Below are 14,458 nucleotides of genomic sequence, written 5' to 3'. Positions count from 1 at the left end.
CACCCGCATCCATCCCACTCCCCACCTTCCTCGCCAGAACCCCGCCATGACGTCCAATATACCCCAGGGCCTGAAGGCCGCCGACATCACCCGCTTCGCCCAGCGCGCCGCCCAGCTCGAGAAGTTCAAGCCCGTCGTCTCCTACTGGTGTAGGTCCCCGCCGAGCAGCCGCGCCCCGCCAAGCTGACCCCGGCCTGCAGGCGAATATTTCATCGTGAACCAGATCATTGCGAAGGGCCTGCACACCGCCGACGAGGAATGCATGCAGTACACCACCACCCTGATGGACAAGCTGGAGCAGACCAAAACCCAGCATGCCGACAATGACGCCATCCTCGACGACGTTGCTGCGAAGGTCTACGTCGAGCAGTTTGCGCTTGAGACCTTTCAGAGGGCCGACAACGCCGTGCGCGCCAACAAGGCTTCAGCGTACGCACATGGCCCCTCCGTGTCCAATTGCCTGCTGACATGCCCTCAGCCAGACAGCAGACACCTTCCGCGCCGCTGCCACCTTCCTTGACCTCATGGGCGTCTGGGGGCCCTTGGATCCCGAGCTCGCCGCCAAGTCGAAATTCGCCAAGTACCATGCTCTCCGCATTGCCAAAGCCCTGAAAGCCGGCGAGGACCCGAATCTGTCCAATCCCGTACAAGAGCCCGAGCCTACCACCGGAGAGTCCGCCCCCATGCTTGATCCAAACGATCCCGAAGTCCAGCGCATCAACGGCAATTCCTCGCTGCAGCCCACCGTTGAGACGGCTCCCCCTTCTTTCGCCCCCTCTCCCTCCCAGGAGCCCAACGCCCAGCCCTTTCCCGGCGAGGGCCCCACCCACGGCGACGTCTCCCCACTCGAGGCCGCAGAAGACCAGGACCGCCAGAACTCTGTCGGCGGGGGCTACTTCCCCGCCGTACCTACCTTTACATCCGAGGTTCCTGCCCCTAGCTTACCCACAGCGCCGGAGCAGGCCATGGACGACGCGCCCCCAGCGGCTCCCAACGATGGCCAGTACAACCCGAAGGACTTCTACCAACCGCCCCCTTCAGCGCCTACGGCTTTCGCGCCACCGCCATCGCAGGGCGTGCCGCCCATCGCACAGACCAACATACCGCCACCTACGGCTCCCCGAGGAATGGACAATTATAGGACGGATGACGATTCGGTGATGAAGGCGCAGAAGCATGCGAAGTGGGCAATCTCGGCGTTGAACTTTGAGGACGTTCCCACGGCGGTCAAGGAGTTGAGGAACGCTCTGGAGACGCTTGGTGCGCGGTGAAGCCCAGGGCGGCTTGGTTCTTAGGATGCGTGTTTGGATTTTGAGCGTTGTGAACTCGCGTTGACTTGTCCGTACCCGCTGTAAGATTGAGTGAGATACCCCGAAAGGATTGTTATGTTCGAGAGTAGTTTGCAGAGTTACAGTGGATTTTTGAAATGAAAAACATGTATTTTTATCAACTCGCGCGGACGCTTACTTTCCTTACTGGGGGTTTCGCAGTGCTGAACTGAAGGACGCTTTGCGAAACAAACCCCATTATCAACAGAGAAATTAAAAGTATCGGGGCTGGTACGAGTGATGGAAACATATGGGCAAGTGGGGGGGGGTTGGTTAGGCGGAGGGCATTAAGTCGAGTGTGGAGGGGATGATGGCACGCATGTCCACCCACGACCCTGCTCATGTACTCGGGAAATACAACGCTCTAATTGGAATATGCAGGAGAAAAGATCTGGGTTTATGTCATACAGAAGCTCTCAGTCACAGTCCCGGCTCCATGCGCGGTTAAGGTGTTGTTCACCTGGCTAAAGATCTTCCAACCAACCTCACTTCAGCAAAAGAATCATACCCTCTGGAACGATTCTCACCGGGGCTTGCTTCTGGGCTGCCGGCCAGGTGAAATGTTCTGCCTCCTTCCGTAACTGACAGGGAATCCTTTATAAGTGTTTGGGCTTCCAACTTTCCCGCTGCTTCCACACTCAACTTCAACACCCGCTCCGCCACTCATCGTCGCAATTCTTGCATTGTTTCACACAGACCGCAAACCGCCCAGAAACATGGGTTTCTTCGACCGCATCAAGGCCGCCGTTCGCAAGGTTGGCAAAGCCGTTGCCGCGGGCCTCAACACTGTCACCAAGACCGTTGCGAAGGCTGCGACAACCGTCAAGAAGACCGTTGCGAAGGCCGTGACAACCGTCGAGAAGGCCGCGAAGACGGTTGCTGCAAAAGTTGCGACCGCCGCAACCAAACTCAAGAACGACTTCAACGCCTTCATCGCCAAGGCATCCTGCTTATTGAGGAGGATTCGCATGAAGCTGCGGATCAAAGTCACCCGTGCCATTTTGTGGGTCAAAGCGAACCCTTGGAAGGCCGCCGGCATCGCCGTCGCAGTCGCTCTAGCCATTGCTTTGCCTCCTGTCATTCTGCACGTCGTGGGTTTCACCGCTGGCGGTATAGCTGCAGGTGAGTGAGAAGAAACTGCACATTCCCCGATCTCACCGTGAGCGCGTTTCCAAGGTTAGACCGAGACTGACCTCGCAACCAGGTTCCCTCGCTGCGGCGATCCAAGCGTCAATCGGTTCCGTCGCCGCTGGCAGTTTCTTTGCCACTCTCACTAGCGCAATGATGGGCGGTTACGGCGCTCCGATCGTATTTGGTTTGATCTACTCCGCTATCGTGGCTGCACTGTTCCTGTGGAAAGGAAGGTTTGGCGGTGGGAACGACAGGATGGCACAATGAGCGCAAGGACTCCGCGGCACTAAGCTTAGCTCTCGCATGGGTGTGGATTGCTGTTGCTTGAAGCCGGTGGGTTTGGTATTCATTGATTGGTTCTACGAGTGCTTGATGCTCCAGGCTGGCACTCCACGCCTAAAGGAAGGATGAAGACTCAATACATTGACCTGAGCTTTCATATTGACTCATTAACGATATACTGAGGTGACAGTTCTGCGCATGTCAATGGTTCATTACCTTGTGTATACGATATTGCCCCTCGCAGTCTGGTCCCCAGGTCGCCACTCTAGCAAAAGGTTCCGGCTGTTTCCACACTCAACATGAAGCCGTTACAAGCGTGAGATTTCTGGTTCTTCTTCCTTCGCAGTTTCTTCATCGCACCCTCACTCCGTCACTCACACCCTTCATCAACAATCCAGCCATCCACGACAACAACAACAACAACAAAAAAAAAAAAAAAAACAACTCCCCAGTTCGAACCACGCCGCGAGCACTCTCACCACCAAGTCACCACCAAGACCAGAGGCAAAAAAGGCAAAAACTTATATGAGCTTGCTCAACCCGAGGGAAGCGTGCTATATAGGAACAGGCTCTTTGAGAACCGCCTGTTTTTGACCGTACCCCATTCTCACCTGGGGCGCCCACGCTCCTAGCTGTCGTGGCAGAAGAATCCTAAACCCAATGATGGGAACGGTTCCGCAAACCACTCGGCCAGTTCTTCACTTGGACGGGTCTATAGTGGGGATTTTGACTTTGTTAATTATATAGCCAAACACAGCCATGGCCGCGTTCGTGTTTGCTACCGCCACGCGCCGTACAGCGGCAGTCGCGTTCGCTCTCTTCGTGATGGTCGCCGTCGCGATACCGGTCATCGTCGTCAGCAAGATCAAGCAACTCGCCACAAACGCCTGCACCTCGGTCAAGAAGGGGCTCGAAAGCTTCCGCTCTGAGGCACCTCCCATCATCAAGAAGGAGCTTATTCGGCTCAAAGACGCTACCAGCGCTTGCTTCCGCCTCATCATCGCTTGGGTCAAGGAACGCCCGTACCTCACCGCCTTGATTGTCATCGCAATCATCCTGGCAATCATGCTCCCTTCGGTCATCTTTCACGCCGTTGACCTCACTGCCACGGGTGGCGCTGTTGGCTCCTAAAACCTTTGGCTTTGTCATGGTTCAGCGCTTTATCTGAGACCAGGAGCCGGGGCGCTTCCGCAAATTTGACAGCCTGAAATCGGAACAGGGTAACCAGTTGGCATCGGTGGAGTCAGCTCACTTCTCCCCGAAAGCCACGCAATGTACTTTTACCAGTCTTCGGCCCATTTCTTTTACCCAGACTATTTCCTCTACGCGCTCAGGATTAGCCGCGCAATCCAGCTCCACTGCTGCGCGTAGTCTGTATTCTCAATATCAAGCAAATACCCAGGTTTAAGAAGATGCCATAACCTTTCATATCAACGCCTGAGAGATACAATGGAGTAACGATGCTGTTCTGCTCAGCGACCAGCACCGGGTGATCGAATTCCGCTTCACCAACATCATCGATTCAAGATCGACCCTTGCCGCCAGGTGAGCATTGCCACTCATCCGCTTAACTCCTAAGTGATTGCCAACCAACATACTGTATTGACGGCAGCGGTATCCTAATTGTTGACCGGTGTTTCCCGAGTATGCCCAAAAGAGTACATGGCGCTGGAATTTCCCCCAATGGCGTACTGAGGTGCATTTGTTGGTTTACAAATAAGCGCGTTGCATCTAGAATACAGTATGACTTCACGATGCAAAAACGTTTTTCACCCCGAATGTTTTATTTCTACACTGGATCTTTCTCTACTCCGACGCTTGCTTGATGAAAATAAAGCAGAGAAATTCCAGTATTGCCGAATTAACAGTTTGTGATACTCGAAGAATAACCACTAGTGTCAAGCCTGTAGGCCTTCCGCATGGCTTGCTTGCTTAGTAGCCAACCGCCGTGAACAACGCATGATGCCGCATACAGGCTGCTCCGCAAAGAAACCCAAACGACAACCTGCGCCGCGGCAGCAAGCTCATAGAAGAAGCAGCCAGGAAAAGAAGAAGAAGAAGGAACAAGAGGAAGAAGTAAAGAAGTGAGTTAGCCCGACCAGCTCACTCACTCACTCACTCACTCACTCCTCCTACTCCTCCTCCTCGTCCTTGCCATCGTTCCACCACTCCATATCGGCCTTGAAGTCATCCAGCATCGCGCCCAGCTCCTGGCCATCCTTGCCCCACTTGGCGAGGTCGGGCCCGCGCTTGGCGGTCAAGGCGTTGATGAAGCCCTCGAGCAGCTCGTACATGTCGTGCTCGATGTTGACGACCTTGCCGTCGTCGTCGCTGTTCTGAATCTTGTCGCTGAGGAGGCGCACATGGGCCGAGAGCTTCCACATGCTGTGCCTGGTACGCTCGATGGAGGTCTCTAGCTCGCTCTTTGTGTAAGGGCGTGTTAGCTGTTTCACTTGTTTGGGGGAGGGGAGGAAGATCGAGATGGGGAAAGAAGCATCAAGGTTGTTAATAAGAGAGAAGAAGAAAAACAAGAAAAGTGGAAGAAAGGAAGAGAGAGAAACAAGAAAAAGAGGAAGGAAGAGAGAAGGAAGGGGAAAAACACACCAAAACCTCCTCGTCCTTGCCCAGAATGACCTTCATCATCAACCACACCATGCGCCTGTCCTTGGCCTTCAACATGACCATCGGACGACCACCATCACCATCACCACCACCACCGCTCGACTTGTTGGCGCCATCGCCACCGTCCTCGTCATCATCATCATCGAGCTCATCCGACGTCATGCCAATCTCCTCGCGCGTCAGCGCCCTGGCCTCGATCTCGCTGCCGTACGCTTCGATGGCGTCGACGGCCGCGTTCAGCGCGTAGGCCGCCTGCCTGTGCCGGTCCACCAGCCGCCAGAAGTCGGTCGTCTCGAGGTGCGCGTCGAGACGGCTCTTGCCGGCGGCGTTGTCGCTGGCGTTCTTGTTGTCGCTGGCGTTGGCGTTCTTGTTGTCGCGAGCAGCGGCGGGACCAGCGGCGGGACCAGCGGCAGCAGTGGTGTTGTTGTTGTCCTTGTCGCTGGCCTTGGAGATGTTGAGCGCAGGCTGGTGCGTCGCCGCCTGGCGGTGGCTCATGTTCATGATGGCAGGGTCGATGTTGGCATGATTGTTGTCCTTCTTGCGGATGAACTTGCCGTCGGCGGGCAAGTGGATGTACTTGGCGTCAGAGCGCGAGGCCGAGGCCATGGTGTTGGCGACGGGAGCAGCGGCAGAAGCGGCAGTGATGCGGGCGTCGTTGGTCTTGTCAGTGTAGCGCGCGTGTTGCTGCTGGTGCGCTCCCTGCTGCTGCGGGCTGTCCATGCCCATGACGTGGTCTTCACCGTCCTTGTCGTCGTCGATGACGGTCACGTAGTCAGAGGTGGAGGCCGGAGCCGAGGGCGAGGCCGTGGTGGCGGCAGACGGACGCGCGGTGGTGTTGGCGACGCTGTTGTTGCTGTGCGCGGATGAAGCAGCATCAGCAGAGAGAACCTCGTCGGCGATGGCGATGGCGGTATCGACCATCTGCGCGTCGATGTCGGCGGGGTTTGAGGGGGTCGCCATGGTTGCGGCAGTGGAAGGTGTTAGGTCGGTGGAGTTTGTGTTGGTATCGGAGGTAGGTTGGAGGGAGTGGGAGGAAAAGAGGAGCGGAAGACACTTAAAGTAGCAGGTTTGCGTGCCCAGTGATTGTACTGCCACCCGGGGGACTTGTATGCCCGGAAATTTTCTTTTTGGTTCCATCACCCAAATCCTTGACGGAGTAGCGTGAGTGTAGAGCACCCACGGGGCACCCAAAGCCTCATGGCAATTATCTACACGACCCCATCTCACACACTTCTTCTCCTTCACTATCCTACCGTCCTCACCTCCTTCGCAACCGCATTGCACAGCTGCACGCCCACCCCAGCCCCCGTCAACACATGTATCCACAGCCTCTGAGTATCGCTCAGCCGGTCATTCTCGCTCTTCACCTCCGCAAACATGACCTCCCCACGCTCGGGATGCCACAAAAACAGATCCGGCACGCCGCCGCCCCTCTGCCCATACTCCTGCGCAACGACCCTGCAAACAGTCGCCAACGCCTCGCCCTCGAAACACTCGGCAATCTCCACAAGGTCCCCGACCTCGAATGCCCAGTCGAGCCCCACGACACACGTCTTCCGCTCCGCGTGCGCGTCCCATACGCCGCGTATTAGCCGCGGCGCGTCGCCGTTGGCGATGCGCGCGAGGCGGTGGTTGATCTCCGACAGGCGGGTCGGGAAGAAGGCGTCGGTGTGCAGGTCGAGCGGGCACGTCTGGAAGGGCGTCTGGAAGACGTTGGGCACATACGCGAAGATCACGTCGTAGAAGAGGTGGGCGAAGAGCGTGCGCACGATGCCGCCTTCGCTGTGGAAGCCCTTCCACCCCTGCGCGCGGTAGTGCGACAGACACATGGCCTCGACGCTGCATTCGCCGCCGCCTTCGTGCTCGTCGAGCCAGATGGTGCGGCGGATGCCGCGGCGGGCTGTGGTGGGGAAGGGGGAGCTGTTACGTCGGTTTTTGTCGGGCGTAGACTCCCTCTCGATTCGAATTCCTTCGATCGTCACTTCGACGGGAGTGGCCAGCCGGACGTGGCTGAACGAGTGCTGGAAGCGTTTGGCGATCTTGAGCGCTTTCTCGAGCTTCGCGACGCGCTTCTGAAGGTCGTAGTGGTATATTTGATGGACCAAGTTGTCTTGTAGTCCTTCCTCGCATGTTTGAAGCGCGATCTGCCTCCAATGCCTCTTCTGCGATTCCTCACTGCGGCCTTCCGATGGCATCAAACCGGCCATGTAATGCTCTTCGAGCAATGCCTTGCGTTGATACCAAGCGCCACGGCGTGATGCATGGAACAAACGTTGGGTGAGCAACTCTGTCAACAGCTCATGCTCCCGCTTGTGTTGCTTGAATTTTCCAAGCACGTAGGTGGCCTTGTGGACAATACGAGTGTAAACCCAAGCGGGAGATAGCCGTCGCAAGTAGGCACCCTCACCGCTGATGTATATGCTATCTTCCTTGGCTTGTTCTTCTTGGATCAGCACAAGCCAACGGGGGTACACATCTTCAAACAAATCAAGGATTACTTGCAAATCTTTCGGACCCGGCGTGCCATTGAATTCTAGGATATTGTCAACTCGGAACTGTGTTCGCAGGGATGCCTCGAATTCAAGCAGCAGAGCCCGGGAGGCAAAGATGTTTGCAGATCTGGATACGACGTAGTCTGGATAATTGCGCCGTGCTATCTTGGCCAGGATGATGGTCGTCAGGGACTTTTCAGTCCATTCCGTAGAACGGTAGAAGACCAAGTGAACCCGCTCGAATAGCTTCAACGCCGGCAAGGAAAGTCGTATGCAGGCACCTGTCTCAGCCATAATCTTCCGTACCCAATGGGTGTCCCGATTCGCGTCCTCGGGCAGAGGCGTGTTTTCACGTGTTGATGAGCTGTCCAGATCACCGTCGGCGGATTTTGTGGATGCGTCGGTATCAGACCTTTTCAGGCCCACCCACCCAAGACCAGTTTGTTTTTGGCTTGCTCTCCGAAAAGATTTGAGGAGCTCTTGTTTATTTCTGCCTTGGACTTTGGCATCCTTTGCCAATGCCTTAAGCTCGTCCAGCTTGAGCAACGACGATGCCTCTTCAAGCGTGTCGATGTGGTCTTCCGATCTGTCCGCCAAGGTGAATGCTGGCCCTAAGGTTGTTCCTGCTGGAGGTTCGAGCTCGCCCGGATTGCTTTGCGCTGGGGCTTTCGAATCAGGCAACGGTCTTGCTTGCTGCAGAGACGCGATTGCCGCATCAAGATCCGCGATATCACTGTGATACCCCAATCTATTGACGCGGTGCCAGGCCGACGTTTTCCGGAGGAAGAGGCGAACGTATCTGTGGAGCCCATGAGCTTTCCTCTTACAGATCGAGGAGGATGTGCATACAGGTACTGCGCCTCGTATTCTAGAGCCCGCCATTGCGAGAAGACCTCCATCTCCGCCTCGTCAAACAAGTGGCGCTCTTCCTCCAGAACAGTGTCCAAAGCCAGGTTAAAGGCATCGACGTATATCGAGCTCCTCCCTTTGACCCACTTGCCCTCTCTCAGTCGACCATCCTGGCCCAGCCTCTCGGCTTCTTCGGCAGCCCGTTGTATCTCGTATGCCTCAATGGCTTCTTTGTCCGTCTCGACCGGCGGCAAAGCGCTCTCGAGATCGGTACGGGCGGCAGGAGCTGGCGCGTCCGCGTCCGCGTCCCCGTCGTCGCTCTCGGCATCGGAGTCGGGAATCACCCTTCGCACGGCCGGCTTTGGCGAGCCGGGAGACTGCGCGTGGTCGGCAGCATCGCCATCGGCCTCGTCGCGCTTGACGCGCTTCAGCGGGCGTGCCGGAGCGCCGTCGTCGCCGTCGTAGTTGGTCGACTTCGGGTGAGGGATCAGCGTGGTCTGCTTCTTGCCCAGCATCTGGTTGTGCTTGGACGGGCTTCGTTGCTGGAGCACCATTCCGTCGTCGCGGAGAAGAAGCGCGGGTGCATCGCGAATCGTAGGTACAGCGACGGTGGTGAGGGTCGGACTGCAGCCTACTGCCGCCGTCACGCGCTAACGCCAGTCGCCACGACGCGCGTGCACGTGATTTGAGTGGCGTTGGTCACCCTTCTCATTGTTGCACCTGCTTTCTTTGATCCTCGTAGTGAATGTTTTCGTAGACATGCCAATGACCCGCTGACCAGCAAAGCCTACGCAATTCGACACGCGTATTGACCCTTGCAAGCTCTTGGAGAACCGTTTGATTCTCCCTCATTGGGTCGAGCAACCTGTCGCTGCGAGGGAAAGTAGGAAACACAAAAGCGGTGGTGGATGTTGCACCAGAGGCAAAGAGGGGGAGGCTGAGCAGCTGCGCGTCACTCCTGGTGGACGACACGTGCTGGAAGGGACCCGTACATGCGGAAACTCAGGGTCCCCACCGGGTTATTCTTAACTGTCGATCAAGGAGTGATCGTGCGAGGAATGCATGGGGGCCGATCCTCTGCGCAAGCAAGTCGGGACACGTAGATCAAGAAGCAGAAAGAAGCCAAAAATAAGTGGTCATGAAGTCGTCTTATGCATTGTGTTGCTCATGCAGAGAGTGAGAGATCAACCGAAGTCTAAATGCCATCGACCCCTCCGCCCGAAATTGCCTTTTCCATGTTCCCAGGATATCCCATCAAAGTTTTGTAGAAGTTTCGTCAACAGCGTCCCAGGAACCAGTCCCGTGCCATCTGTGTCGTTTTTGTAGCGTTCATGTCTCACAAACTGTGCGTGTCGTTGACGGAAAGAGAAAACCCCCGATTCCCCCATGAAACCCCAGGGTATATGTGCCGTTCCAAACCGTGAACCTCAAAGAAGAAGAAAAAGCTAATCGAAGAGAAGAAAAAAGATGGTAAACCATGCACAAGAATCAAAGCACGTAAGGAATGATGGAGAATCGAAGATCACCAAGCCATGTAACCCCCTAGTCATCGCCAAGGATATCCAAGTCTGAGAACGGAGAAAGACAAAGTCTTCATTTCTTCCAGGCGCCGTGAGCACGCTTCTTGTGTGCCATCATGTGGGCGACCTTGTTGGGAGTCCCAGTCTCCACAGTCGTGCCGACGCCGTTGGCGAACATGGAGTACGGGATGGGCTCGCCGGGCTGCCAGTCAGCCGCGGCTTCAGCAGCAGTCGGCGTGGCAGCGGGAGTGGCCCCGGGCGTGACCGTGACATAAACAGTCGTCTTGGAGCGCACAGAGCCAGTGGCGAGGATATCGGAGTTGTTGCCGGCCGGGTATAGAGGGGTCAGGGCGTCACTGACAGCGGGGACAGCGGGGGTGTTGTATCCGTAGGGCGTCGACACCGGGATGGGAGTGGCAACCGGCGTGGTCTGGCCAACGGCCGGAGTCAGGGGAGTCGAGCCATATCCACCCGCCGAAGAGCTGCTGCCGCCGGTGCTTCCGTCGTTCGAGTAGACCTTGAGCGAGTTGATGGACCAGTAGGCGTCCTTGAAAGCCTCGGGGTTGTTCTGGACGTAGTCGTCGCAGGTGCTGGCCTTGGCACTGCACGTCTCGTCTGTGCTCCACGTGTTGCCGGCCCAGTCGCCGCAGAAGGTGGTGTCGAGGATGATGTTCATTTTCTTGAAGTGCGAGGAGACCTCACAGCCACCCTGGAAGAGGGCGCGCGGCTGGCCCCACGAGGTCGGGTCCGGGCTGCCATTGGTGATGTCGGAAGGGATGGAGCTGCGCTCGAAGTACCACACCTGGATTTTGTTGTTGGTAGGGTCAAGCTCGGTGGCGAAGACACCGCCTTTGTCCTGGTTGAACGTGGAGAAGGTGTTGGCCTCGCTGTCGTGGATGGCGCAGCCCGTGTTGTCCTCGGTAGCGTGGGCATAGCAGTTGGTGCTGCTCACGCTGCCCGCCATGGCGCCGGTGCTGGCAATGGAACAGCCCTGGGCGGTGTGCAGAGTCATCTGGTTGGCGACTTGGCTGTTGGTTCCCTCGAGAATGTCGATTTCGCCACTGTCACGTGTCAGTCTATTTGCGGAGGTGAGGTGAGACTGAGATGAGCTTACCCAGCAGGCCACTCGCCCTCGCCGAGCATCCAGAAGGCGGGCCATGTGCCGCAGATGCCGCCGGGGAAATGCTCAAGATCGAGAATAACGAGGCCTTCGTCGTAGGCGGCAGTGCTGGAAATGCGGACACTGGCACGGCCGTCGGAGGACGAAGAGGAATAATCGACGCCCATGTAGACCTTGCCGTCGGAAACGTCGATCAGGCTGGAGCTGTTGGCAGTGGCAGCGTCGACATAGTCGACAAAACCTGGGGCAGAGCATGAGCGACGTGTTTAGGTGGAGGAGCGGGCTCGAGCTTACCGTTGGTCGGGTCGGCGTCGGTGAAGAAGTCGAACATGGAAAAGAAGTTTTCGGGGGAGTAGTCGTCCTTGAGGGCATAGCCAGCTATGCTCGAGCCCACGAGGGCGGACGAGGCGATGAACGACGAGAAGCGCATGTTGATTGTTTGTGGAAAGAGGGTGAGTGCAGAGCCAGTCCGCAACGAAAGGAATGAAGAGAGATCTGGGGGCAGATCTGGAAAGAAAAGCTGACGGGGAGATCAACAAGCGCGGTCAACGGCTGGACGTCGAAAGCGTGGAGTGCAGGTGGCAGGCGCCTATATACCCCGTGCAGCGAGCGCGCGGAGCTAACGATTGGAGATCATGTTTGCGAGGGGCAGGGGCCGGCGGCTGGATGCCATTGGGCGGCAGCGGGCGGCGGGCCAGAAACGCGGGCGCAGAAGAGGTGGGTCTGCGGTCAGGGAAGACAGATAGTACTGTGACTGACGATGGTTCCGAAACGAGGAGCCAGGATGAAAGGGCGGGCGTAGCTGGCCAGTGGCGAGGGCGGCAGCGCGCGCGGGCTGCAGGAACAGCACAATGGGCTGCTCGATGCGGCTGAGATCGGCATGGTATCGTGAAACGCGACTTCGCCAGGAGGTGGAGGGCCTGGCGGCTGGAGCGCAGATGATTCGCCCGCGCGATGCTGTTTCAGGCTCGTGGCCTGCCCGGCAGCCGCCCCGGCCCAATCGATTCCCGAAAATCGTCGTTTCTGCGCGTCGCCCTCTGCACCTGCACACCGCAGCAACGCAACCCACGCCGCCTTTTGAGTCGCGCCTGACGCGAAAACCCAGGCAAGGAGCCTTCACTCCCCTCTATTTGATCTTCACGCGCCACCTCAATCCGCTCTGAAACCCCGACATGCTTCCTCGCGTGCTGCATTATTGACGGCGGACAGCGGCCTGCGCCACCCGTGCGCCCACGGCTGACTACCCTTTCGCGTGCATCTCCCGCCTTGGACCGTTGACGCTATTGCGCAAGCTCTCGGCACGACCAGTTCTTCACGCTTCCGCTCGAACTGTGTGGCGGTGCCGCCGCTAAGCCACTTGAATCAGCACACCACCGGTCAGCGTTGGTCTATCATCAGCTGCTTCTCGCCGCAGTGGAGCTATATGTGGCCAGGCCAGCCTTGCCGGAGAAGGTCCTACAAAGGCTTACGCAACGTCACACGCAGCCGAACGCCACTACTAAAAGTAGTGACTGAGTCCAAAATACCTCCCAGCCTCGCTGTCTTGCCTGCTATATCTCGTATCCGGTGGAGCATTCAAGTCAGCCTCCAAGAACAATGTTTGGCCGCCTGATCAAGGGAGGCGACGACGCTGTTCATGCGTGGTACGTGGCCACGACTTTCTAGCAGTCTTCCTGCCTCGTATCGCAGAGACCATTATCGTCGGAGGTTCCGTGTTAACAGTCCCCTGCCGAGCCGCGAAGCCTACGCAGTAAAGATCCTCAACCTCCTTGTCCTCGCGGTACCTGCCGGGCCAGGCACCCCGTTAAATACCCAGGTTTGCTATTTCTCTGCTGCATGCTTATGCTTATGTTGCTTCCCGAGCCCGCTTGAGCACTACGTCCGAATGCTGCGCAAAGTCTGCAGCCCCCCTGCGCCCGCAATCGGCCGTTCCGGACGTCTCCAAGACATACAAGTGGCACAACTGACCTGCAAGCCGTTTTGTTTCAAATGCTCCTTCGGCTAGGTGATGCGCATGAAGAGCTGGAGCGAATGAGTGCCTGGGCAGCCTTATGCACGCCCACCCCACCGTTAATTCAAGACATCAGCCAATCAGCGCCCGCCTACGTGCTCTCCTTCGCTCCAGCTAGGCAGGTCTAGATGCGCAGAGTTTGCGGAGATTGAGAGAAGGAAGCTGAGTCTGTTTAAGCCTGTGCGAAGGCCGCGATGCCTCGGGGGATCTCCCCGCAAGCTTCGCCAACAACGTCGATCAGCGCGACGCGTTACTACTAGTCAACTGCATGTTTCTTCGCGTCGATGACTCGTGTTCTATTTGCTTCGCCGCCTCCTTTTCTTTCTTCCTTCTTGTTCCCCCAAACGTCGCCTCGGTGCCTATCCGGTACCTGACCCTGAAAATGCCGCGTTCTCGCGTGGACATGGATCCGCGACGATCCCACGACGATCCTAGCATCGGGACAAACCCAGAAGGATCGTGTGAACTTCCCCGCCGCACGACCAGGGTCATGACGGCAGAAGCCAGCGGCGTAAGGAGGAACAGAAAAAGAAAGAAGAGGCGGCGGCACTGGTCGCCGCACCACTACTCACTGGCGGCTACGGCCGGTCCGAATCGGCGACGGGCGCCAAGTATAAGCTGCTCTTGGGCGGTTTCTTTCCATTCACTGGCTAGACGGGTTTGATGAGGGGATAGAATGCACACACAGAAAGAGTCAGTCCCCCTTGTACAGTTGTACCAGCTCCGACGACGGAAAAATGTAGATTGGACTACGGCTAGATGCAGCCTGCAGTGGAAAGACACGACAGCTGCCGGGCGGCCGCGGCTTGCAGCAGCGTGCTGCAAATCCCATCCACCAAACCCTGACTACTGCAGGAACAGAAGCGCAACAACGAAAGTACATAGCGCAGCCAGCTGTGTCATAATCGACCGACGTCGGTCGGATCTCCGATGATAGCCCCCTCGGAGATAAGTCCTTCCTTTTTTCTTCTACTTGTCCTTTATCCACCTGGTGACTGCCGTTGTCGGAGAAGGTTCGTTTGCAAATTTTCGCCTTCGTTTTCTGCTTGGCACTTCCGGAGCACTCGCAACGTTCAAGGGTCACGAACGTACGCTGAGGTGGG

At 57.2% G+C, this 14,458-nt stretch overlaps 5 protein-coding genes across 5 annotated transcripts; 2 read left to right on the top strand and 3 right to left on the bottom strand.

The window, feature by feature from the left end:
- Positions 1-46: 46 nt before the first annotated feature.
- SLS55_008321 (uncharacterized protein) lies at positions 47-1,271 on the top strand (the record flags this gene model as incomplete). The annotated part of the gene is made up of 3 exons (XM_066779732.1): positions 47-149; positions 201-429; positions 479-1,271. The coding sequence occupies 3 exons, from the start codon at positions 47-49 to the stop codon at positions 1,269-1,271; spliced, it is 1,125 nt and encodes a 374-aa protein (XP_066630536.1).
- A 493-nt stretch (positions 1,272-1,764) lies between these two features.
- Positions 1,765-3,872, top strand: SLS55_008320 (uncharacterized protein; the record flags this gene model as incomplete). Its single annotated transcript, XM_066779731.1, has 4 exons — positions 1,765-1,771; positions 2,025-2,450; positions 2,533-2,700; positions 3,541-3,872. 4 exons carry the CDS (start codon positions 1,765-1,767, stop codon positions 3,870-3,872), a joined length of 933 nt encoding a protein of 310 aa, XP_066630535.1.
- A 1,001-nt stretch (positions 3,873-4,873) lies between these two features.
- On the bottom strand, positions 4,874-6,323 carry SLS55_008319 (uncharacterized protein; the record flags this gene model as incomplete). The annotated part of the gene is made up of 2 exons (XM_066779730.1): positions 4,874-5,164; positions 5,346-6,323. 2 exons carry the CDS (start codon positions 6,321-6,323, stop codon positions 4,874-4,876), a joined length of 1,269 nt encoding a protein of 422 aa, XP_066630534.1.
- A 284-nt stretch (positions 6,324-6,607) lies between these two features.
- On the bottom strand, positions 6,608-9,258 carry SLS55_008318 (uncharacterized protein; the record flags this gene model as incomplete). Its single annotated transcript, XM_066779729.1, has 2 exons — positions 6,608-8,588; positions 8,705-9,258. The coding sequence occupies 2 exons, from the start codon at positions 9,256-9,258 to the stop codon at positions 6,608-6,610; spliced, it is 2,535 nt and encodes an 844-aa protein (XP_066630533.1).
- A 1,039-nt stretch (positions 9,259-10,297) lies between these two features.
- SLS55_008317 (uncharacterized protein) lies at positions 10,298-11,774 on the bottom strand (the record flags this gene model as incomplete). The annotated part of the gene is made up of 3 exons (XM_066779728.1): positions 10,298-11,285; positions 11,339-11,585; positions 11,639-11,774. 3 exons carry the CDS (start codon positions 11,772-11,774, stop codon positions 10,298-10,300), a joined length of 1,371 nt encoding a protein of 456 aa, XP_066630532.1.
- Between the last annotated feature and the right edge of the window lie 2,684 nt (positions 11,775-14,458).

The sequence above is a fragment of the Diplodia seriata genome, assembly GCF_021436955.1.
Source record: "Diplodia seriata strain FDS-637 chromosome Unknown scaffold_8, whole genome shotgun sequence".
Taxonomy (NCBI): Eukaryota; Fungi; Ascomycota; class Dothideomycetes; order Botryosphaeriales; family Botryosphaeriaceae; genus Diplodia; species Diplodia seriata.
The sequence above is the reverse complement of the archived record's forward strand: the minus strand, read 5'-3'. Positions and strand labels throughout refer to the sequence as shown.